Consider the following 24,276-nt stretch of genomic DNA (forward strand, 5'->3'; position numbering starts at 1 on the left):
CCACGCAGAAAGCAAAGTTTATGAATCCTCCCCAAATGATGAGCAAGAAATGCAAAGCTATCTTGATCAAATAAAGCTGTTTGAAAAATATACTAGGGAGGTGAGAGAGTGCTTTAACGAAATAAAGCGAAGTAGGAGGAGCTCCCCCACTCCCAAAATGTCTGAGGACGCCATCTTTTCTTCAAAACAACAGCCTAAGACACACCCCACAGAGTTCATTGGTCAATTAGAACAAAGAGACATGTACACGTCACCGAGGTCACGTGGTCCCTTTGAGTCAACTGAACTTCCGCATACGTATAGAAAGGTGAGGCAGCCAAAAAGTGAAGCTGCACTGCCATCTGCTGGCGGAGAAAAATTATTACAGCAAAAGATGAAGCAGTTGGACCAGATTTTTAGAGATCTGTCTATGAGTTTTACAGAAGCCCAAGCTTTGCCCTCAAAGGATAAGTCTTCAACACCCCCTGGAGGTGCTGAATCCTCCCTAGATGGAAAAGGGCAAAGCCAAAGGCGAATTCGAGGAAGCCAATTTGATGTTGCCATGCAAAGGCCAATGATGCAACCCCAGCATCCCCTGGTTCAACAACCAGATTTGCAACCAGAGCAACAAATTGTTCCTCAGCAGGTATTCACAGTCACCCCCTTGACTGGTGAGTCCAAATTAAAGGAGTCAGGAGAGAATTATAAAGCCTGGGTCAGTGAAATTGCGCTCTTGCTTCGAAGAGAAGGCACATATTCCATGGTTTTTAATCCTCCCCATCAACCCTGGATACCTGCAATAAGAGACCTCGAAAACAGAGCAATCACGACTTTACTCATGTCAATGGAAAATGAGATCCAAGGTATCTTTCCACCTGATGCAACTGCCCAAGAAATATGGGCTATTTTGGAAGATTGCTACAGGCCCGTTTCAATTGAATCCTCATGTTTGCTCATGTCTGAGTTCCATGGTTCGAAGTTGAAACCTGGTGAACGAATTGGTGGACATTTGACCAAACTGAAAAGAATGAGAAGTGAATTGAGACAAAATGGCCATGTAATCGATGATATCCAAATGATTAGCATCATCATTAACTCATTGAATTATGAATGGAAAGATGCTGTTGCAAAGATTAACTACGTGCCTATTGCTCAACGCACAGTTAACCACGTTTGCAGACTTTTAGTGGAAGACGAAGCTATCAGGTTAGCTACACCACATCTGCAACGGCCTCCAGCATCAAAGGCTCCAGCCAGACGTCCCTTCTGAGGAAGAGGCTACGCTCCAAGGATGCCAAAATGCTACACCTGCAACCGTGTGGGACATGACACCCGGGATTGTCCCCAACGAGTTCCAGCTCCCGCCACGTACCAGCCCAGAGGAACAGATTCCAGAGGCAGAGGTAGAGGCGGAAGACAAGGCCGTCGTGGTCCAAGGCGTGATTCACAAGCTCCACTTGTGACACTGGCCATAACCAACGTTCCACAACCTGATCCAAAGTTCGACAGACGTCTTTTGTGGACTTTAGACAGTGGAGCAGCTGTGCACGTTACCCACAGAAGGGAACTTTTCACAGAGATGGGCGAACCAGAGCCCGAGTATCGAGAACTGTATTCCTTCACCAACCACACTTGCAAGGTTATGGGAAAAGGAACTTTTTACATTGAAGAACTCGATACACACATCCCTGATGTTTATTACATACCTTCAGCAACCAGTAATTTGCTTAGTCAAAGTCACTTGTCTAGAGATTTAAAGTTCCAGGTTCACCACCTCGAAAAAGCAAGTTACATAGTTAAAGATGGAGATATTGTTGCTGAAACCATGCTGATTGGTGGTGTTTATTACTTAAAGCCAAAGCCTAAAGGGCAAGCACAGGCAAGTATGCAAACTCCAAAAAGGCACAACGTAGACCCAGAGAGAGTTGTCCCAGAGAGAGAAAACGTTACTGTGCCAAAGGCTCCTAAAGCCAACAAACAAAGAAAACAGAAACAGATTGCTCAGAGCAAGCCTGAGGGTCCTCATGAAACTGTTAATGTTGAGAATTCACTAACTGGTAAACCTTTGCATTCCAGGTGTATTCACAAGTGGCACAGAAGATTGGGGCATGCCAGTTTCCGTGTTCTTAGAAAGATGTCGGAGTTCGCAAAAGGTTTGGATCTAAAGGGGTGTAAGGTGTTTTTGGATTGTGCGGTTTGCAAAAAGGCTAAATCCAAGGCGGCTCCAATTCCAAAACACGCTACACGCCAGTCAACACGCATTTTTGATTTGGTACACACTGACATAGTGGGTCCTTTCCCACCAACACTTGGTGGCAGAAAGTATTTTTTAACAATTGTAGATAATCATTCTAGATATGGATTTGTATATCCTATGAGAGAGAAATCTGAGACCTTTCAGATCTTTAAAGACTTTGCAGCTTTTGTTTCTACACAATACCAAGTTCGCATTGCCAGAATCCAGAGTGACTGTGGTGCAGAATTCATGTCTCAGCGTTTCCAGGACTGGATGCGTAAGAATGGAATTCTTCATCAGACATCTGCTCCATATACACCGGCTCATAACGGAGTCGTAGAAAGAAGACAAGGGGTTCTACAAACCATGATGCGTTGTCTTCTAGAAGATGCCAATCTCAGTAACGCATACTGGGGTGAAGCAATCAAATATGCAAATTACATTGTCAACCGTACTTGGAGCAGTGTAATCAATCAAACTCCTTTCTACATGCTGTATGGCTACAAGCCTGATCTCAAGAACCTCCATATTTTTGGTTCATATGCTATGGTGAACACTCCCTTAAGTCAAAGAAGAAAGGGAGGTACAGTAGCAAAGAGACTAAGATTTATGGGTATTGATGATAATTCAAAATGGTACAAATTCATTGATACTAAACATGTGATTGTCATTTCACAATCTGCTAATTTTGAGGAAGACATTGGCTGGTCCAGGATTCATTCCAATGATCCTGAAGTTTATTTTCCTAGAGATGGTGTTCCAGATGCCACGCAGCCTGATGACAATTCGCAGGCAGATATTCCTTCTACCAGTTCTTCACAACCTGATGTTCCGTCTTCGCAAGCCGCGGATGCTGATGCTAGCGACGAACGTGAGGACGAGGATGATGATGAAGAAGAAGAAGAAGACTGGTCTGTTGCTCCTAGATGCTCCAAGAGGGCCACAAAAGGAATCCCTCCACAACGTTATTCATGGCAACTGACAAAGTCACCATTACCTTTGATTTGCAACGTTACTCTTCCTCCAGAGACATTCACACAAATCAAACAGCTTCCTGATTCAGAACAAGACAAGTGGTATGATGCAATGCAGGATGAAATGGACAGTTTGAAGAAACTTAATGTATTCACACCTGCAAAACCTCCAGCAAACAAGAAAGTCATTGGCACTCGATGGGTCTACAGAATCAAGAAGAAACCGAATGGTGAGTCTTTATACAAAGCCAGACTTGTAGCTCAGGGTTTCGCTCAACGTTATCCTGAGGACTACACAAACACTTACTCACCAACAGTCAGAACTGAAAGTGTAAAAATTGCTTTAACCACTGCAACTATTCTTGGTTTAGAAGTTTTCCAATTTGATGTGGACACAGCTTATCTACATGCAGACCTAGATGAAGAGATCTACGTGAGAAGCCCTCCAGGATTCCGAAAGCAAAAAGGGGATACCTGGTTCCTGAACAAAAGTCTTTATGGTCTGAAACAGTCAGGTTTAATGTGGTATTTATGTCTTACTGACAAACTAAATTCAATGGGCTTTATTAAGTCCGAAACTGATGAATGCGTGTTCACAAAAAGATCTAACAATGCATATGAGATAATTCTTGTTTATGTTGATGATATTGTTTATATTGGTCCAAATAAGAAAATGAGTGAGATTTTTGCCAAAAGTTTGCAGAGATACTTCACACTGAAATCTTTAGGACACATTAGCACTTATTTAGGTGTTCAAATTGAAAAGACACAGAAGGGGTTTAGTCTTTCACAAGAAGAGAAAATTGACCACATTCTACATCATTGCAACATGAAAGATGCTAGCACAACAAAGACACCCATGCAAACAGATTTTCACAACTTAACACATGAACCAAGTCCTGAGTTCGAGGATCAAACACTTTATCGTTCAGTCATTGGTTCACTATTATACATTAGTAGTTGGACCAGACCTGACATCGCACTTAGTGTTAATCTTTTATCACGACACGTAGGTAAGGCAACACAATTTCATTGGTCATGCATTAAGAAGTTGTTGAAATACCTAAAACACACTAAGCACATGAAGTTATTGCTAGAACCAACACACACTGATCAACCAAAGCTGATTTGTTTTACTGATTCCGACTGGGCGAGCGACAAGAAGTCACGCAAAAGCACTTCTGGTTACATGATGTTCCTAAATGGTTGTCCTGTTTACTGGCAAGTGAGAAAACAGAGTTTTGTTTCATGTTCATCTACTGAAGCTGAATATGCTTGTGTTTCAGATGCTTGTAATTCTCTAACGTGGTTTGATGCTTTGATCACAGATATCTGGACACGTCCGATTCGACCAATCACCGTGATGGAAGATAATGTATCTGTTGTTTATATTTCTGAGTCACATTTCACAGGTTCTAGGTCCAGACACATTGACATTCGTTATCAAAACACAAAGCAATTAGTTAAGCAAGGTTTTGTTAAATTGCAATATGTTTCTACACATGATCAGATCGCAGACATGCTTAACAAACCACTTGCCGCAAATCAACACGAACATCTGCGAAAGAAGATGTGCCTTAATTGATGATTTGATGACGTCAGCCCAGACTAGCAAAAGAAGGGGTGTCACGATGTTAAAAAGTTTGCTAGGCCTGAACTGCCTAAACTGACATTCAAGAGTTAAACTAAGAAAGCTTTATTGCGCAGGTCATAAAACAAAAAGTTCTTATCTGAAAGTGATTTATTGCGCACGCGTCACACATTCCAAAAATTCTTTTCTTCTTTGTTCGGCAGCCAGCTTGGCAGACGTAGCTTTCATTATCAAAATGTAACCATTAGTTATTTCTGTTTCATTTACTTTTATTATTTTATTATTAAAGTTTGTTTATTAATTAGAATACTTTTAAAGACTTTTATTTTTCTCAATATCTCAAAAGATATGCGGAAGGGAATCAGCCACGGTCCATTGATCTCAGATTCCCCCAGGGCATTTTTTTTCCCCCTGACAGGGAGGGCAAAAAATGGGCCTTTCAGAAGTTCTGGAAGAGCCTCCCAAGGCCTCTGGAGCCTGGGGAGGCTGTTTTCAACCTCCCGGAGGCTCAAGGAAAGCCTCCATTGCCAGGGGAGGGCAAAAATGCTCCCCAGTTGTGCAGGAGGCCGACTAGGCCATGCCCACCATGGCTATGCCCACCCTGCAACAGGGCAGAGAACCCCTTGCTAAAATCTTTGAAGCCCAACCCTGTAAAACTCTGCATAGTTCCAGAGAGTTTATGAAGGATTTTAATATTAACCTCAGTTAAGCTGCAGCTTCTCCAGTAGTGCACTCGATATTGGCCTTAGGAATCAAACCAGATGAACTAAATTCTACTTTATTGTACATTGACAGAATTTTGCAAGAAATTAGGTTGTCTTCTGAGTCTCTTGCCTTGCCCACTATCCAGTTGCGGACTGTGCTGTGTCTAATCTCAGCATTGCCTTGGCAGAGACTCTTTTCCCAGTGACCCAAGTCTCCCAATATGCCATTGGGAATAAACCATTATGCTCACTCAGATGCTATGGACATGTCATCTTTGACAACTTGAGCTAACTTAGTTAATCATATTAGTTTCTGCTGCACGTTGTGGATTTTCAATTGTCTTGTTCTGTATAGAATTACATATCTAAAGCATGAATGTGTACTTACTAAAAACAACTTTATAGGCTCTAAGTTTCATCAAAGACCTATAGTCCTATATGACCAGAATTACTACTACATATAAGGAATTGAATTGAAAAGTAGTAACAGGAATTTCAGGATGGTCGGTATATTTACTCACCAACTCTTGGATTTATATGCAAGTTAGGGTTTGCACTAATAAATAGTTACTTGTTGCCTAGTAAAAACAATGTGTGGACAAGAGAAGCAGAATAATTTCAAAATCCTCAGTGGTATCTATGAGTTTGCTTCAGAGGTGGGTTGCTGCTGGTTTGGCCCGGTTCAGTCTGGAGCAGCTGAGAACGAACTGGTACGGTGGCTCTTTTGGCCCACCCATCCGTGCTCTATACCTGTTTTAGCAAAAGGCAAATTGCACATGCATGCACGCACAAGCCCCAATAATCAGCTCATTGTCGCAGGGGTGGTGGATTGTGCATGCACGCAGTGCAAGTCAGGCACCCGTGCAAACGGAACGCGCATGCATGCAATCAGCAAACCGATAGTGAAGGTAAGTGAAACCCACCACTGGTTTGTTTTCAGATATTTTAATAAATTTTCAAACCTACAGTGATAATTATGGGTATGTTATGGATACTCTAATAAAATGCAAACATTTTGTTCACTTAAAGTTTATTGGCCATCCAATTCCAGTGGACTTTGGGTGGTGTAACATGCATTTCCTAGAAAGCTTGTGTGTGGCTTTTCTTCAGATCTCTAATGTGACCTTTAATTGATAAGCTGATTAAGTGCTAAATGCTGACCAAAAAGATTAGCATACAACAGATTTAATGTTGAGTGCAGTGACTGGCGCAACAGTCAAAATGACAGGCGGCCATCAGCCCAAACTGGCTGCCTCCTTTGACCCAGGCTGCTTTTCTAGGTGGGAATATAGCATCTGCCAGCTGTCCATTAAACAGCTTTTGCTCTAGCTATCTATGTGAGGCTTGCATAAGAGACCTATCAGTTTGCTTAACTCAATTTTCTGGGTTTATGTGGCAAAATGAACCTTATTCAGACTGGGCTCGCACAAAAGATTCACCTAGAAGGTGATTGGATGGCTTGTGATGCAATATACAGATAATCCTCAACTTACAACTGTTCACTGAGTGACCAAAGTTACAACGGCGTTGGAAAAAGTGACTTAGGACCATTTTACATACTTAAGACTGCTGCGGCATCCCCGTGGCCACGTGAGCAGATGCTTCGCAACTGACTCATATTTGTGACATTTGCAGTGCCTTGGTGACACGTGATCAGCTTCTGCAACCTTCTGACAAGCAAAATCAATGGGGAAACTGTTGAATCTGAGCAACGAGAGAACAGACTGCGGACACGAAGTGACTTAACAGCTCTTTATTAGTAGTAGTAGTGATCCAGCTTGCTCTGTGGTCGGAGGGTTCCCCTTTTATAGGGATCGGGTACGCCTCTCGACCAATCAGAGCGATACCTGTTTCCCGCTGTAGCAGCGGACCAGAGAGGAGACTTGCTACGATATATGTTAATATCTAACACCCCTCCCTTCTTAGACGGAACATTGCGGTTAGTTATGTAGTCCTTAAGGTATGTTGGCGTTTGCCTTACTCGGGAGGAGCGTCGCAGTTCGGGTTGGTCAGGAGTAGCTACAGGATCAGTTGCTTTCTTTATTTCGAGTTCTCGGGTTTGCAGGCTTTCGTTGCCTTGGCTTTCGGGGGTCTGCTCGCTTACGTTGCTTGGGGGTTGTTCCGTTTCGCGCTCGACCTCTTGCTCTGTCCTGGGCTCGCAGGTGTCGTAGTTCTCTGTGTTGGGGCTCTCGAGTGGCTGACTCTGCATTGGTATGAAGCTCTCGTTCTCGGCTCGTAGGTCTGAGTGCGCCAGGCGACCCCAAAGTTGATCGATGTGCCTTTTCCAGTTCCGCCCATCTTCTAGTTCTAACAGATACGATCGTGGACCCTTGATGCCAATGACCCTTGCCGGCATCCACAATGTTCCCCCTGCATAGTTGTGGGCGTATACCGAATCCCCTATGCTAAAATTCCGAATTTTGCTTGTGGAGTCTGGGGGTGCTGTGGCAGAGTAATTTGGGTGAAGACAGTCCAGGTGAGACCGTAGACGGCGGCCCATGAGCATTTCAGCGGGGCTCCTACCTGTCGTTGCGCTGGGGGTAATGTGCTGAATTAGGAGGTAATGGTCAATGCGTGTTTGCCAATCACCTGGACCCATCCTAGCGAGGGCCTCTTTTGCGGATCGCACCATTCTCTCCGCCTGTCCATTTGATGCCGGATGGAATGGCGCGACGAGGGCATGCCGAATTCCCTGACCTGCTAAGTACGTTTCGAATTGCATGGCCGTGAATTGGGGCCCGTTATCGGATACCAGGAGGTCGGGCAGGCCATGAGTGGCGAAAAGTCGCCGTAGAACCTTAATGACTGCCTCTGCCGTGGTTGAAGTCATTAGGACTACTTCTAGCCATTTGGAGTATGCATCCACAACTATAAGGAAAGTCTGACCTTGAACTGGCCCTGCGAAGTCAATGTGTATTCTCGACCAGGGTGCTTTCGGCTTTTCCCATTCTGTGGCGGGCGCTTCCGGGGGAGCTGGCCTCGATTCCTGGCATGGATCGCAAGTAGCCACCCATTCCTCTATCTCTTTGTCCATGTTTGGCCACCAAACGTAACTTCTTGCTAACGCTTTCATCCTAACAATCCCCGGATGACCAAAACACTTTGAATTCTGGCCCCACGTTTCCCTTTGGCCACCCCCTCCAAACCCAAGTTTGAACTTGTTTTATTATATTGTCTTTGGAGGAGAACCTTGCAACGTCGCAGGAAGAAACCGGTCCTGAGTCCAAACAGTCAATGAGCAACACCGGTACTTCGGGAGTGGGGTCTGGCAAAAGGTCCGGTAGTGGGCAATGGCTGAGTGCGTCTGCGTGTCCTAGAGTGGAGCCCGGTCGATGAATTACTTTGTTTGAGTACGCAGCCAGGAAAACAGTCCACCTGGTCATGCATGGAGAAAGGGAGACTGGAGTGGGGCGGTTTCCCGCCAAAAATCCCAACAGCGGTTTGTGATCCGTAATCAGTTCAAAATCGCGGCCGTAGAGGTATTCATGGAAACGTTTTACTCCAGCTACAGCAGCTAACGCTTCCCTGTCCATCTGGCTGTAATTCCTCTCGGCCGATGAAAGAGTCCTGGAGTAGAATGCGATGGGTGCTTCGTTCCCATTTGGCATCCTGTGGCTGAGGACTGCGCCAACTCCAAATGTTGATGCGTCGCAGGTCAATACCAGCGGGAGCGTCTGGCTGTATTGGACTAGCAGTGAGTCAGTGGTGAGCAGGCGCTTTACTGCGGCGAAGGCTGCTGCTTTGGATCGTCCCCATCTCCATGTTGCGTTCCTCTGGAGTAGTCGATGTAATGGCTCAGCAACGGTCGCCTTCTGTCTCAGAAAAACGCTGTAGAAATTAAGTAGTCCGAGGAAGGCCTGCAGCTCGGTCTGATTACGTGGTGTGGGGGCATCCTGGATCGCCTTAATTTTCTTTGAAGTGGGGTGTATTCCCTGACCAACGATTCTATATCCCAGGAATTCTACGCTAGGCACGTTAATTTGGCATTTTTCCTTTTTAAGGCGGAGACCCTTCTCTCTGATTCTGGCCAAAACAGTTCTGACTCTTTTATTTAATTGCTCCTCATTTGCAGCGGACACCAAGATGTCGTCGAAATAGGGGACGACTCCCGGTATCCCTTGCAACAGTCGTTCCATGACGGTCTGGCACAAACCTGGAGCAATGCTCACACCGAATTGTAGCCGGTTGCATTTGAATGCCCCTCTATGCGTCACTATAGTTTGGGCCTCCACTGTGGCGCTATCCACGGGCAACTGCTGGTAAGCTTGTGCCATGTCTAATTTAGCAAATATGTTTCCTGGCCCCAACGAGTGCAATAAGTGCTGTACTACTGGCACAGGATATGCGCTTTGTTGTAGCGCGACATTAATTGTGCATTTATAGTCTGCGCAGATGCGGACTGACCCGTCTGGCTTGACTGGGGTCACGATGGGAGTTTCCCAACGCGCGTGATCCACCGGCTCAAGGATTCCTTGCTCCACTAACTTATCTATCTCTTTGTCTATTTTTGGGCGGAGTGCAAAAGGCACTCGTCTCGGTTTAAGTCGGATTGGCGCCACTTTGGGGTCTAAATTGAATGAGATCGGTTTGCCCACATACTTACCAAGACCGGGGCTGAACACATCCTCGAACTCCTTAAAGATCTGTTCAGCGCTGCTGTTCTCCACGGCGTTGATTCCGGTGACTTCTAGCCCCAAAGCTTCAAACCAATCTAGTCCTAGAAGGTTCTGTAACGGTGTGCTGGCGATGGTCACGGGCAGCTGGGCTACGATGTCCTTGAAACGGATCTGGAATGTGCCTTGGCCCACGATGGGGACTCGGTTCCCCTGGTAGTCTCGAAGCAGGATGTCTGGAATGCTTAGTTGGCTCTTTTTGAGGCTAGGGATAGCCTGTTTCATGGATGCCCATGAAATGATCGTCAGGGACGATCCTGTGTCAACTTCCAGCTCGCAAGGTGAGCCCTCCAAGAGGACTGTGACTTTCAGCTTTTTAGGCCGCTTGGTGCGGACCTGACTTATTGTGGTGAGATACGTTCGCAATTCCTCTCTCTGGGTCAACTCTATCTCAGCATCCGTATCCTGAAAATACTCTCGTTGAGCGTCTTGATAGAATGCTCTCTCAGCTCTTTGTGTGTACTCTCTCTGGGGATACGCTCGCTCAGCTCTTTGGGGATTTTCTCTCTGGGTAAACACTTGTGGATTTCTCTCTGGGCGCCCTTTTTGATTTCGCCAAGCCGCTGAGTTGGGCTTCTGTTGGCGGTACATGGGTGGCTGCCATGAGGCAGGGACTTCGCTCCGGCACACTCGTGCGATGTGCCCAAGTTTGTTGCAGTGTGAACAAACAACGTTCCTGAACCTACAGGTAGACCGGGGGTGATTCCCTCCACAGCTTGCGCAGGGCGGCAAGCGGAATCCGGGTTTTCCCCCAGGCCTCATGTGACTGCTCCGCATCAGGTGACTGTCCTCGAACTCGGGATCCTCGTAGTCGGGGTTGGTGTCCTCGTAGTGAACTCTGGTGTGCCTGGGTGCTGGCTGGCTTACGCTGAAACCGCGTTGTATGGTCACCGATGATTTCTCCGCTGACTCTGATGCCCTTGCTTCGTTGAGTGCTATCTGTAGGGTTAAATTGGGGTTTGCCAACAGCTTCTTTTGTAATGAAATGTCTCTTAACCCACAAACAAATTGCGCCAGGATATGCTCGTCCAGATCCCTGAACTCGCAGTGAGTTGCTGCTTTACGTAGGGCTGCAACATACTGGTTGATTGATTCTCCCGCCTTCTGGTTCCGCGTGTTGAATTCCTGGCGGCAAACGTGGCGGGAAGGTTTTGGCGCGTAATGAGTCTGTAGAGCCTGTTGCAACGCCGTCCATGATACCGCTTGTATCGGAGTAGGCGCGGTGAGTTCTCTGGCCGTGTTGAAGACTTCTTTTCCGCAGTAGCCGAGGAAGATGTTTTTCTTCCGGGCATCTGTTATCCCCGTGTATTCGTTCGCTTCGAGAAAACACTCGAAACGAATCATGAATGCCTCCCATTCGTCGTTCGCTGGGTCGAATGGAGCGGGGGGAGTGTGCATCGCCATCTTCTCTTGTTTGAATTTGCCGCGCTGCGGTGTCCCGAGATGGCTGCCGGAATTTCTGCCGAATTCCTAGGCTGGATCAAATCCGGAGATTCTGAGGTAGCGTTCTTCGTCCTATCTGTCTCTCAATCCCATCCTCGTCGCCAATGTTGAATCTGAGCAACGAGAGAACAGACTGCGGACACGAAGTGACTTAACAGCTCTTTATTAGTAGTAGTAGTGATCCAGCTTGCTCTGTGGTCGGAGGGTTCCCCTTTTATAGGGATCGGGTACGCCTCTCGACCAATCAGAGCGATACCTGTTTCCTGCTGTAGCAGCGGACCAGAGAGGAGACTTGCTACGATATATGTTAATATCTAACAGAAACCAGATTGACTTAGCAACCATGTTACTAACTTAACAACTGCAGTGATTCACTTAACAAATGTGGCAAGAAAAGTGGTAAAATGGGGCAAAATTCAGAACGAACGTTTCACTTAGCAACAGACATTTTGGACTCAATAATGGTAGTAAGTCGAGGACTACCTGTATCATAAAAGTGTGAAGTAAGGGTAAAGGTTTCCCTGTGCAGTTGTGTCCGACTCTAGGGAACTGGGAAGAGTTTCGCAACAGTTTTATTTAAATGCAATAACTGTCGCTAGTCTCTCAGGTATTTATCAGACTCTAGCAAAAGTCTATTTTAACCTCCTTCCAGTGACCTGCATATTTCTCCACTGCCAGAGTCTCAGCCTTTTAACCTGAGACCATGAAATGCATTTGTTCACAAACAGCATTTGGCCTCCACTTGTTTGATGTTTAGGATATTTTCAGAAGCATCTCTTAAATGAGTATTTTCATCTTGATTTTTATTCATGATTTAATGTTTTGGTTTCTGGTTTTGTTTCTAAAATTTTATCCATACTTACCAGGATGCTTACCAGACTGGGGAAAAATCAAATGCATACAATGATTCCACTTAACAAACCTGTTGATTTACCAGTAGTTGTATCACATGAAGCTTCAGTCTAAATTCAGTATGGGGAACTTTTTCCACTAAAAGGATGTTTAAACTTTTAAATAGTTACATTATTTCACCGATTATATTGTAGTTTGAAAGTAGTAAATATTGCCTTCCTGCAGTTAAAAAACATTTTTTTTTAAAAAGTTGCTCAAATACTTTTGTGTCTGCTTCTTTGCAGTTTGTTTGTATTTTCTGATCAAGATCCACTCCAGAGAAATGGTAAGGCTTTAATTGTCTCCTGCAAATTGTCACTTCCTGAAAAAATAAAGGTCCAAAAAATTTACAGAAGAGTTTCAGGTGACTATAGGTCACCAACAGATAGTTTAATTAATTCAAACATTTTTAACCTTTCTGTTCTGTCAGAAATATTCCTACATTAGTTTAGGAGCGATTAATAGCAAAGATGTCTGTGTTACAAGCTAAATACAACACCAAAGGAGAATATGGATTAGCAGGGAAGCCATAACAAACCAAGCAATAGTTCTTAGAGACATCAACTGAAAGCAGTTCAAAGAACTGGATCCCATTAGATCTTATGTTTCAGTAGATTTAATGGAATGAGTCTGCTTTTTACTTTTCTTCTGCTACAGTGGTTGCATCTACCATATTTTTGGAGTATACGACACACCTTCCCGCCCCCCCCCCCCCAAAGAGTGAAAATCTGGGTGCATCTTATACACTGAATGCAGCATTTTTGGCCTCCCGAAACCACACCCCCTTCACAAAAATGGATGTGTAGAGGTCTTGGGAGGCTTGTAGAGTGCTCCTGGGGGTTGAGGACAGCAAAAAATAGTCATTTTTTTGCTCGTTTTACACCCCCCCCCAGCTCCCAGGAGCACTCTACAAGCTTCCCAAAGCCTATCATGCCCTGTTTTTTTTTGCTTTTCTGAAAATTGGGGAGTTTTTTGCTCATCTCCCCACCCCCCCACCCCTAGGAGTACTTTGCAGGCCTCTCAAACTCTCTGCATGCCACTTTTTTCACGAAAAATGAGGCATGCAGAGGGTTTGGGGGGTCTGCAGAGTGCAAAAACTTCTTTTTAAAATTTACCTCTTCAAAATCTTGTGGTGCGTCTTATACTCCGGTGTGTCTTATACTCTCAAAAATATGGTAATTCGTTTGTAAGGGAGTTATGAATGAAAAATAGGAGATGTAGCCACTGTGAGATCCCCTAATACTTATTCCCTTTCTCTTTTCCTTGGCTGGAATGCTGAATGGAAAATGCATACCTAAAGGGCATGAAATGCTATTTCCTTGAAATGCAGATTGTCCTTGACTTGCAACCATTCATTTATCAACCATTTGAAGTTACAACAGCCCTTTAAAAAGTAACCACAGGTCCTTGTATTGATGATTGTTGAAGCAGCCCCATAGTAGTAGACAAATAGATGAGGGGAGAAGATCTTTTGTGTTTATAACAGTCCATAATACAGTTGATTCACCAGGTTCCTAAACAAGATACCTGAGTATTAAGAATTGTTCATACTAATGAAAGGCAATCGAAGACTATACCTCTTTGTCTTCTACGGCTCAAATTCTTCATCATGTTGGTTTTGTGCTAAACCACATCTGATTGATAAGTTGACTGCCTCAATACACACACACACACACACACACACACACAAACACAAACACACACACACACTTTCTTTTTAAAAATATTTTTGTATCAGTCTCTTCTTTGATAACCCACCCCTCAAACTTAAAAAAAGTTATTAAAATTGTTTATTGCTAGGATTAGTTTTAATTGGAATGAATTGCCTGTTGTTTCTTTTGTAGGTCGACAGTATGATGGCAGTGTGAAGCCCAAAATTAATTTACAACAAGTAGCAATAACACAGGTATGGAGACACCAGAAAACTGGATAGTAAGTTCTTACATGACAATATTTTTTTTCCAAGTCATGTAGCATATTTATATTCCTTGACCAAATTATTTTCAGTGTTATACAGTATATTGCACTGGGTTGTAAATCTGTATGATTTACTACATATATCTTTAAAAAAAAATATTGATGGTACCAGATAAATTCATGGTATGAGTTGGTCTTGCAAGATTTGTCTGTCCAGGATAATTTTTACCTTGGTACAAGTGCACTGATTGCAAAAGTAGTGGCACATATCAAAAATTAAAATGAAAAGTAAAAGGAAAGGAACAGGAAAAGAGACTCAACTTTCCATGTTGAAAGTATAACTAAAAAATACTAACTTGAAGGTTTTCTGCGAAAAACTCTGGATGACACATTTATTGGTACTTAGGAATATCTGGTATATATTTTGTATATTTGTAAATGTTGTTCTATTCTGAATATCAGTAGTTCTCAATTTTTCCCAGAAAGTATTCTACAATTCTATTACATTTTTTTTGTTTCTCTTAGTAGCTACAGGCTGTCTTCGTCTTAGGACCACAACTGAGCCCAAAATTTATGTTGCTAAGCGAGACATTTATTAAGTGGATTTTGCTCCGCTTTATGATCTTTCTTGCTATAGTTAAATGAATCACTGCAGTTGTTAAGTGAATCACTGCAGTTGTTAGGTTAGTAACACTGTTGTTAAATGAATCTGGCTTCTCCACTGACTTCACTTGTCAGAAGTTTGCAGGATCACATAACCCCAGGGCACTGCAATTGTCATAAACATGAGTCAATTGCCAAGTTTCTTAATTTTGTTCACAGGACTATGGGGATGCTGCAATGGTTGTAAGTGTGCAAAATGGTCATAGGTCATTTTTTTCAATGCTGTGGTAATTTCAAATCAGGGGTGGGTTCCTGCCAGTTCTAACCTCTTCTTTAGAAGAGGTTCCACAAATCTACAGTGCCGTTTAGAACTGGTTCCAGCTCTCTCCCTCCACCCATCCACACATCATCAAGGTGAAGAATGAGAGGATGAATTCTGAGAGTTGAAGTCCACAAGTCTTAAAGCTGTCAAGTTTGAACACCCCTGGGTTTTTTTTCTAAAGGGTTAGGGGTGCAGGGGTCTTGTAACTTGACAGCTTTAAGACTTGCATGCTTCAAATGCCAGATTTTCTGAGCCAACATTTTGGTTGCTAAGCAAGAGTGTTGTTAAGTGAGTTTTACCACATTTTACAAGTTGGCCACGCCCACCCAGTCACATGACTGCCAAGCCACTGCCACTTGGTCACATGGCTGGCAAGCCGTTCCCACCCGGTCACATAGCTGGCAAGCCACTCCCACAAAGCAGGCCACACCTGCAGAAGAGGTTCTAAAAATTTTTGAAACCCACCACTGCTTCAAATGATCCCTAAATAACCTGTTTTAAGTTGAGGAATGCCTGTATGTAGCAAATAATTGCCCCTCCCCCATGTCTCTGTGCTATTTTCTGCTATGTTGCAATGACATCGGTTGTCTGCTGGCATAAGTGTGCACAGGACTCTTTGGTACAGTTGTGCCAGCAGTGTGGTTCTAGATCTTCCATTTACCAACTCTCCTTCTAAAACCTCCTATATTCCTCAGTGTGCTACCACAATTCAATTTATTCAAAAGAAATTCTCTTCCTGTGCTGGTTTAATCTGTGAACTCAACAACGATAATGTGGCATATCCTCTGACTTTTCTCAGTAGCTTAGCCAAATATGCTGGGCTATAATTTAAGCCCTCTTAGAATAAGTGGACTGACTCAGAAACAAATTCAAATATACTGTATATAGGACATAGTATAACAAAATAACAAAAACAAACAAATTTCTAATAGCTCAGATAATTTTTTCTGCTTTTCCTATGAGAAAGGAAGATGTAACAAAAAAGAGTCTTTCTACTGTCTTTAAAAGTCAACTTGAAAAAGTTGAATTTCTTGGCTCCTGACTGATACTTCAAATTTGATTTTACAGGACTTTGATGGTCTCTGCTAATTTTCTAGATTGACAGAATTTAGGATTCATTGACAAACCACATTTGTGTTTACCTTCAGCTCTTTCATGTCTGAGCCCCTTGAGATGGGATTTCTCTTTTACATTTCTGCTATCTCCTGAAATTTCCAGAATCTCATTTTTAAAATTGGTCTCCTGTGTAATGTTACAAAGATGTATTTTTTTTTATATTTTGAAGAAAAATATCCACAAATTCAATGTCTGAATTAGCTGACTATGCAATAAAATTCCTGTTGATAAGCAGTTATATAAATTTTTCCACTATTGTTATCATAAATCAATATATCTTCTTGTGTCTAGATGGATAAAAATAAGAGTTCATATCTCAAGAATTTTATATGGAAATTTATATTTTAGCGCAATAATTGTATAGTGTTTCACTAATGCAATGATTCACTAATAGTACTTATGCCATTTCACTCTAACAATAGTAATTTAAATGTTATATTTTTTAAAAAACTGTTCAATGAGCTTTGTCTCCACTAATGATTAGACATTTAGTACAACAGCTATCCATGTTTTTAGTAACTCTGCTTTTTACTTATGTATTGGGGATAAACAGTAATTATAATTTCTTATGGTGTTTTATAAGCAGGGCTTGTCTTCCTGTTAGGCAGAATTATGATAGTCACCCTGAAGCAGGATATTGCTAGTTTTTTACTTTCTTCTTATAGTCAGAATTGAGATTTTAGTGTAACATTCTAGTTCTGATTTTGGATGGGCTCCATCTCAAAGCAAAGCATTTTAGACTAGCCTTGACGGCAAGTCATTTATGGAATTGAATTTATGTTGCTCTGTTAATCTAGTAATTCAAAATTAAGCATTAGTAGTATGTTAAAGGGAGAACACTAATGGTTATTTCTTACTTGGTTGCATGCAGATTGGCAATTACAATGTAAGCACTAAAGAGAATTTGGAGAAAGAATCTTTGATTCACGGTCACTACAGTCCACTGAATGTCACCGTTAATGGAAGCCCCTGCATTCTATTCTGGGCCAGAAGGATCATGATTAAGTTTCAGAACCACACTCAGCTGGATCTAACAGACAAAACATTTGGTGTTCACGCATCGGTGGATGTTGCTGATTCAAATTGCAGTGAAGAAAATGCAATGTAAGATTTATGGAGATTCTCAAACATCCAGGTTGTGCTTATAACAAAGGTGTTTTTTCCCCCCAAAAGGTGACTGGACTTTTGTTAAATCGGGTAATGGAAAGGCACACTCAGGCTAAAGGCAACAACAGCTCTTTATTGTAACCGAACAACTATGTACAATCCAGCGAAGCTTGAGTCTGACAGCAGTCCTTTTATAGGGAGCTGTCAGACCCTTCGACCAATGAGATTGAACCTCTGTTCCCGCCGGAACAGAGGACCTTGGTGGAAACCATTATGACAGTTGCTAATATCTAACAACTTTCTTGATTTTTTTATCTTTGAAAATGTCTTATTTCACATCCAAGAAGCTTCTTCAGCTCCAGCTGAAGAACTGAAGAAGCTTCTTGGATGAGAAGCAAAATGTTTTCAAACAAAAAAACCCAAGAATGTCCAGTTGCCTTTTGAAAAAAAACAAAAACCTTTGGTGCGATGTAAAATTGTACCCTACTGTGGAGATTTCCTAGGTCTGAAATAAAATTAAATGTTTTCTTTTAAATAAACAATGAAGTGTCCTTGTGGAAGTGAAATGTCGAACACTGAACTAATTTAATGACTTTGAATGTTCCTAAATATTCTACTTGCTGGAGCAATAAAATTGATGAATGCTTGTCAGCCTATGTTTGTCAGAGAGGTAAATATGCCAGGTTGTCTGTAGGTTATATCTTTCATATAACCTAAGAAAGAAAGAAAGAGATTGTGACAGAGATTGAGAAGAAAAGGTTTTGTGATGTATAGAAGCTAAACACTAGACCATGTAGCAAGATATATTTATAGAAACCTTAAAATTAATTTGATAATCTTCAAGGTATCATAATATCCTGTGTCTGTGACAAATGCAGTTTATTTTAAGCCTAATTGTTGTCTGTTGATGAACTGTAACCATGAAATACAGCTGTAATTCAATTTTACTATGAATGGAGTCTAACTATTACTAGGTACCCTCACTAATGTTATCCTGAGGTTCTGAGGTTCTGGGAATCCCTTGGATGCAGCACCTATAAGCACCGTTGGATACAATTGCTGGCTTTTATTCAAGCATTTATTGTACTATAGGACCTCGGTACAAGCAAAGTGCCACTCTGGTACATTATAAGGCCACAATTTTTTGCACCAAGTTATGATTTGTATGAGCAATATCTGCAAGAAGTGTCAAGAGTGCATGTTATGCCATTACCAAGCAGTGCCCCTTTTGGGTGTTGCGATGGTACCATGCAACCATCTTAAATAACTTTGATAAACTTAAATTTAACTATATTCTCTTCTTCTCTTTTTTCTCTTCCACCTCTGAATAGTTTTTGATTTAATTGTCTTTTTCCATCTAGGCTTTCACTTAATTTTGGTGACATTGACAATTTGAAAGGATTTGTTATCAGGTATGTTTTCAAATATTATCTTCCACAGCATTATTACATTAAAACTATACAGTTAAGCCTATCTCCATTATGATAAGGTGAAAATGTGAAAACTTGCCACTGTTGCAATAAATATAATTTCTTTTGAGGCAAGAATCTGTCAGAATTAAAGATCCATTCATTTCAGTAAAAATATTCATTCCTCAATTGAAATTATCAGGACTTAACAGTGCTTAACTTTGGAAGGCAATATCCATAGGCGCAGTTGGATATTATCAAAATGTAAGACTCTAATTGCAAATATAGTTAGTGTATCTCACTTTTGTGCATTGTAAAGAGCACATATTTGCAGCAAATACTTTATTATCCTACACTATGCTTTTATTTATTTCTGATGTCTTAATGTTTTAATGAAAATGTATTTTTATGATGTTTGGTAGTTATGTTTCCTTATTTTGCAATATTACGTATGCTATGCTGGGCTTTCAGTTTAAAATATGTACATATGGGTTTTCAAAATTCCAAATTGCTCTAGGAAATTTTGCTAAAAAGGTGATATTTGTGTTTTACATATTAATATATGTAAATGAGTGCACTATATGACCATCCAGTAAAATTTATCCTCTTATTTTTCTAGCCTTTAATTTAGAGAGTGCTTTTAAAGTACCAGACACACAAAATGCCAAGGCTGTTGTATTATTTATCTAGAAATATATTTATGATAAGTTTTAAAAGGAATATTTGCAAACAGCAACAACCTACTCTTCCCTTCTTTGCCATTATCTTGATTTTCTGGCAGTTTAGAGTATTTTTAGTGTTTAACATTGAAAATGAAGAATTGAAAGGCATACATTCTGGATCAACTAGGAAATCTCATTCAATAATAATATGAAGTTGGTATGTCTTTATGAGGTTTATTTACAAATATAAACAAAAGATGGCAAGATCTACTGCAATTATTTTTCTGATTTCCCCTGGCAGATTCATTCTGACAAACAGTTACTACAAGCTCTCCATTCAAAATTGGTTTACCTTACACAGAATCCAGCTTATTTACAATCAATCTGTACAAGCAACATTCAACGCAACACGAATACATGCACCAGCAATCTATTCTTATCACTGTGAACATGTTAGCAACTTGCAGAGATATGATGCACTATTAACACCCAGCTCTGCAAACGATGCAGCCAAGAACTGGGAAATTACTTTTATTGACTTTCAGGTAATGAATGGAAAAACCAAACTTTGAATAAGAAAAAGGCACTTACCTTGTTCTTATAGACTTGCAATGGAAGTCTAAGAATTATTCAGAAGTCTCTCTCACTGTGTGCAATAAATGTCTTCAGTTATTATGTATTAGCTGCCACACTGTTGGGGGCCTAACTATTGTCCTCTTTCAAGACATGGACGTGTGAACTTTTGAGATTTTATATATGAAACGATTTATAAAAATATCAATAAACTTTCCGAAAGAACGATAGCTTGTATCCTAAATGTAAATTGGGGAGAAAGAACACGAGATGATTTAGGACATAATGAAGTTTTAATCATAATATAAAAACATTTCATTAAAAGTAACTGTACTTACTCTGTAAGTATTCATAGAAATGCATATTAGTCTTAGAGTATACAAGGTTATAAATATGCTTCCTCCTGAAAATTCTGGTACCGCCATATTGAAATTATCTTTTTCTTATTGTCCTAAGTTGATAGACTATATTAATGAATTACATGAACTGAACATTACTGGTTGTTTATTGTTGTCCCAACTAGATGTTGTGATGAGATAAAATGGCAAAGGCACTTACCAGGATATCTAGTTTCAGGTTTCATCTCACTGATTTGGTTTATGTAGTTTGGGGATGGTTCAATTTGTGTCAAGGTGACACTTGAGGAAGTTGCTGAAATTTGCAAAGAGAAGTAAACAAGCCTGTCAAGGAGAAAAACAGCTTAACTGTTTCCACAGCAGGGATGTCTGCAGGCTGTGATTGAAAGAGTCAATCCATGACAGTGTGATTGAAGCTCAGACAGTTTTTTAATGTGCATTGCACAGAATAGTAGTCTCTGTTTTAATAAGCTATTGGGTTTATCTTCCTGAACCTGAACCTTGAATCTTACAGTCTTTGGTAATTTCTTGACTAGCCTTATTTAGACAAATTCCCTTCAGATGTATTAGTAATACTGTATCCCAGCTTATTTGGGAAGTCAGTCCAGGCTTAACTTCTGCAATCTCACACATATATCTATATACCAGATTTCTATCCTGGTTTATTTTAAAATTCCTTGATGACCCACAAGAATCTCCACAGAAATAGATTCTGATTTCTATTTCAGCAACTGATAGTGGGGAAAATAATTTTGATCACCAATACTGATCAAAGAATAGCATGCCTTTGGATTAAAAGGGGAAGTTGTCTTAATTTAGACTATTTGATTTTCTTCACAGATTCAAGGATTTAACATTGAAGATGGACAGTTTGCTTATGCAAAAGATTGTGCTTCCCTCTTCCCACCAGCCATTCTAATGGGTCTAGTGATGTCTCTGATACTGCTTCTTGTTTTAGCTTATGCTCTTCACATGTTGATGCACTTAAAATCCATTGACAGACATTATGAATGCAAAGCATCTTCTGCTTATTATCCACAGATGAAAGATATTGATACAGCAGATGAAAAAGAGCCCCTGAGAATCAATGGGCATGAAACCTATGAACTTAGAAGCCAACAATATTCTAAAATCTATATCTAACCATTATCCTGGGTTGCTGTTCCCATCCCATGGTTAGACAGCAAAGTGCTTCAAGAAACTTTTGCAGCTATGACCTCACAACACTCCTGAAACAGAATGTCGTAACTTTAATTTCAATGAAACAATTTCAAGTTCTCGTGATTTTGTGGAGATAAAAGTAGAAGTGCTGCAGTGGAGTGCTTCATTACTCATAAAATCCCAAAACAGATCACATGAATGATAATTGCTCCGTTTGTCAATATCTAATACAAAAGCAACTTGGAGATGAAAGGAGATGTTTCATGGTCAGGAATGTTTTTAGAATTATAATATTGACTGTGTGATTAATTAATTGCCTGGAGCCTATTTAACAAGGTGGAATTTGCTGCTGTTCTAAAGCTGCCAATTTTTTCTTCCCAATGAAAATAAAATGTCACAGCCAAAGATGCATAACAAAACTAAAAGTCAGTTCTTCGGACATGGTCTAGCGACATCATGTTCCTTCTGCCATAACCCTCAAGATTCTTAAACAAGCTTTTCCATTTCTGCAATATACAAATGACAAACGTATCTAGGATATTGGTGTAGCAAAGAACATTTTAATGGCTAATGAGCTGAAAAGTGACTATGTGCACCCAAATCATTGTGTCTGGTTGCAGTGTGAAATGCAAATGCCAGCCAAACAGCAACCATATATGGCTTGTGAAGATATTATATGAATTTTGTCAGCTACATCTCAATGTTATACAGATTTGCTGTGGGTAGCTTATCTTGTGATGCTTTTGTGCCAAGAGGTGTCCTTGGCACTGAACATTGTTCACTTTTGTTGTATTTCACTGAAATTATAAACAGTTTTTGATGTTCCAGCCTTCTAATATTGAGCTAATTTTTTATGACATGATTTCTCTGATAAATGATCAAAGAATACCAGACTGTTGGCATTAATTTCAAAACATGTCATTCAGAATAAGATAAAAGAAAAGGAATCTCAGTGGGAAGGAAAAATTTAGTGTAGCAAACATTGCCTCTGATACTGCAAAAGTATGAGTGTTGTCTTCGGTTTTAATTTCCAAAGCTTTGAGAGTCACATTTAATAATGACATTTTTGAAGAAAACCAAACAATTGTTCAAAGGCAGAAAGCCTCTGGTCTCTTGTAACCATATAAAGAGAATCTATTGTTGTAAAACCTTTTGAATTCTACCCTAGATATACCCAGTATTCTATAAATGCACCTCCACCATAACGTATCTAGGACAGCAATTAGAATGTTTTAGCCCATGGATGAAAAAGTTGTTTTGAAGCCATATACCATTGTAACCACTGCATAGGTGGCCAATACTCTTACAAAACTGAAAGTTGTATTCCAGTGTAGATACAAAATTTTAAATCACATAAATGTTAAATTTTAAGAAACATGATCTAGAATCAGGATAAGCCAAGAACTTAAACAAGCCAACATGAAGCAATGAAGTGCTCTTAATTGCCTTGTAGCATTTTGTGTCCAGAATTTGGATACTATCGTAGAAGGCAGAGCTGGTGATAACACTTTTGTTATCATCCATGTCTTGGGAAGGGGATTGTGGAAAGTATTGAGCCATTAGACTGCATTCTGTTTCCCAGCATTTTCTTGTCATCTACATAGCAATGAACATTCTTACCAAGTTTCAGGTCCTAAAAAAATAGTTCTCTTTTGTATATAAAGGGAGAAAGAAAGAATATTGCACAATTCTAATCTCATAGTTGTTTTATATTTAGAAAATAAATAGTATTGATCTCACAGAGCAGATTACATATTAAAATTACTTAAAAGCATCCCAAAGTTCACTTTTCATATAAATAGAGTAAATGAAACAAAAATAGGAAGAAAGCCACAGATAAAAAAAATAATTAAAACCACAGTATACCCAAAGTAATAAAATGGCCACCACGCAATATGCTATTATAAATATATTTGATAAGTTTGGAAATACCAGGATAAGATGGCAGTAATGCTCTGGTCCATACATGCAGTTATTCTTTTGCTTCTGTTCCTCTCAATCTTTCCTAGGAAAAGGTTGACAGTGCATTAGTGGTGGGTTGCAGGCGGTACGCCCCGGTATGGGCGTACCGGAGCCTGCCCGGAGCACCAGATACCATTCCTTTCTGGTGCTCCGGATGGCCTACCCACCCACCCGAGCTCCTTACATGTGCTTTAAGCCTTTGGCGTTTCCATGCACGCACATGGAGCGTACGGTGCCTGTGCGACGTTCCACCGAGCAGCTGGAGTGTTGTGGAGTGTTGTGGAGGCATCACAGGCAAGTATGATGCATGCGTGAGCGCGCAGCATGCCTCCATGTGGGTGACGCTGGGCCGTTCCAGCTGTACCAGTTGGAACGGAATCCGGAACCCACCACTGCAGTGCATGCTTTATTAGGTTTTCCATTTCCCCCCTTTTTGATTGGGTTACCTGAGAGAAACTAGTGGGAAATTTTTCCCACTGCATTCAGGAGTTTACCCCTGTGTAAAGGGGTAGAATAGGGCTCCTGTTGCTTTTCCAGTCCTGCTCAGGTCACTGCTCCTTCGCTTTAACAGAAGAAGTGAACAGCGGCAACAGAAAT

The 24,276-nt window shown here is 41.1% G+C and overlaps 1 protein-coding gene across 3 annotated transcripts in view; it reads left to right on the forward strand.

The window, feature by feature from the left end:
* LOC309385964 (V-type proton ATPase subunit S1-like protein) overlaps nt 1–22,670 on the forward strand; it is a 30,443-nt gene extending 7,773 nt beyond the window's left edge. Inside the window, exons 2-7 of one of the 3 annotated variants that reach the window (XM_081940812.1) lie at nt 12,737–12,777; nt 14,336–14,397; nt 17,321–17,553; nt 18,918–18,968; nt 19,929–20,172; nt 21,397–22,670. In XM_081940812.1, coding sequence (XP_081796938.1) covers nt 12,737–12,777; nt 14,336–14,397; nt 17,321–17,553; nt 18,918–18,968; nt 19,929–20,172; nt 21,397–21,699 — 934 coding nt within the window. In that variant the 3' untranslated portion in view covers nt 21,700–22,670. Of the gene's footprint in view, nt 1–12,736; nt 12,778–14,335; nt 14,424–17,320; nt 17,554–18,917; nt 18,969–19,928; nt 20,173–21,396 lie in introns of those variants that run through there. The other 2 variants (XM_081940814.1, XM_081940813.1) reach the window with 2 other exon arrangements.
* The last annotated feature ends 1,606 nt before the right edge of the window (nt 22,671–24,276 follow it).

The sequence above is a fragment of the Natrix helvetica genome, assembly GCF_964273705.1.
Source record: "Natrix helvetica genome assembly, chromosome: 2".
Taxonomy (NCBI): Eukaryota; Metazoa; Chordata; class Lepidosauria; order Squamata; family Natricidae; genus Natrix; species Natrix helvetica.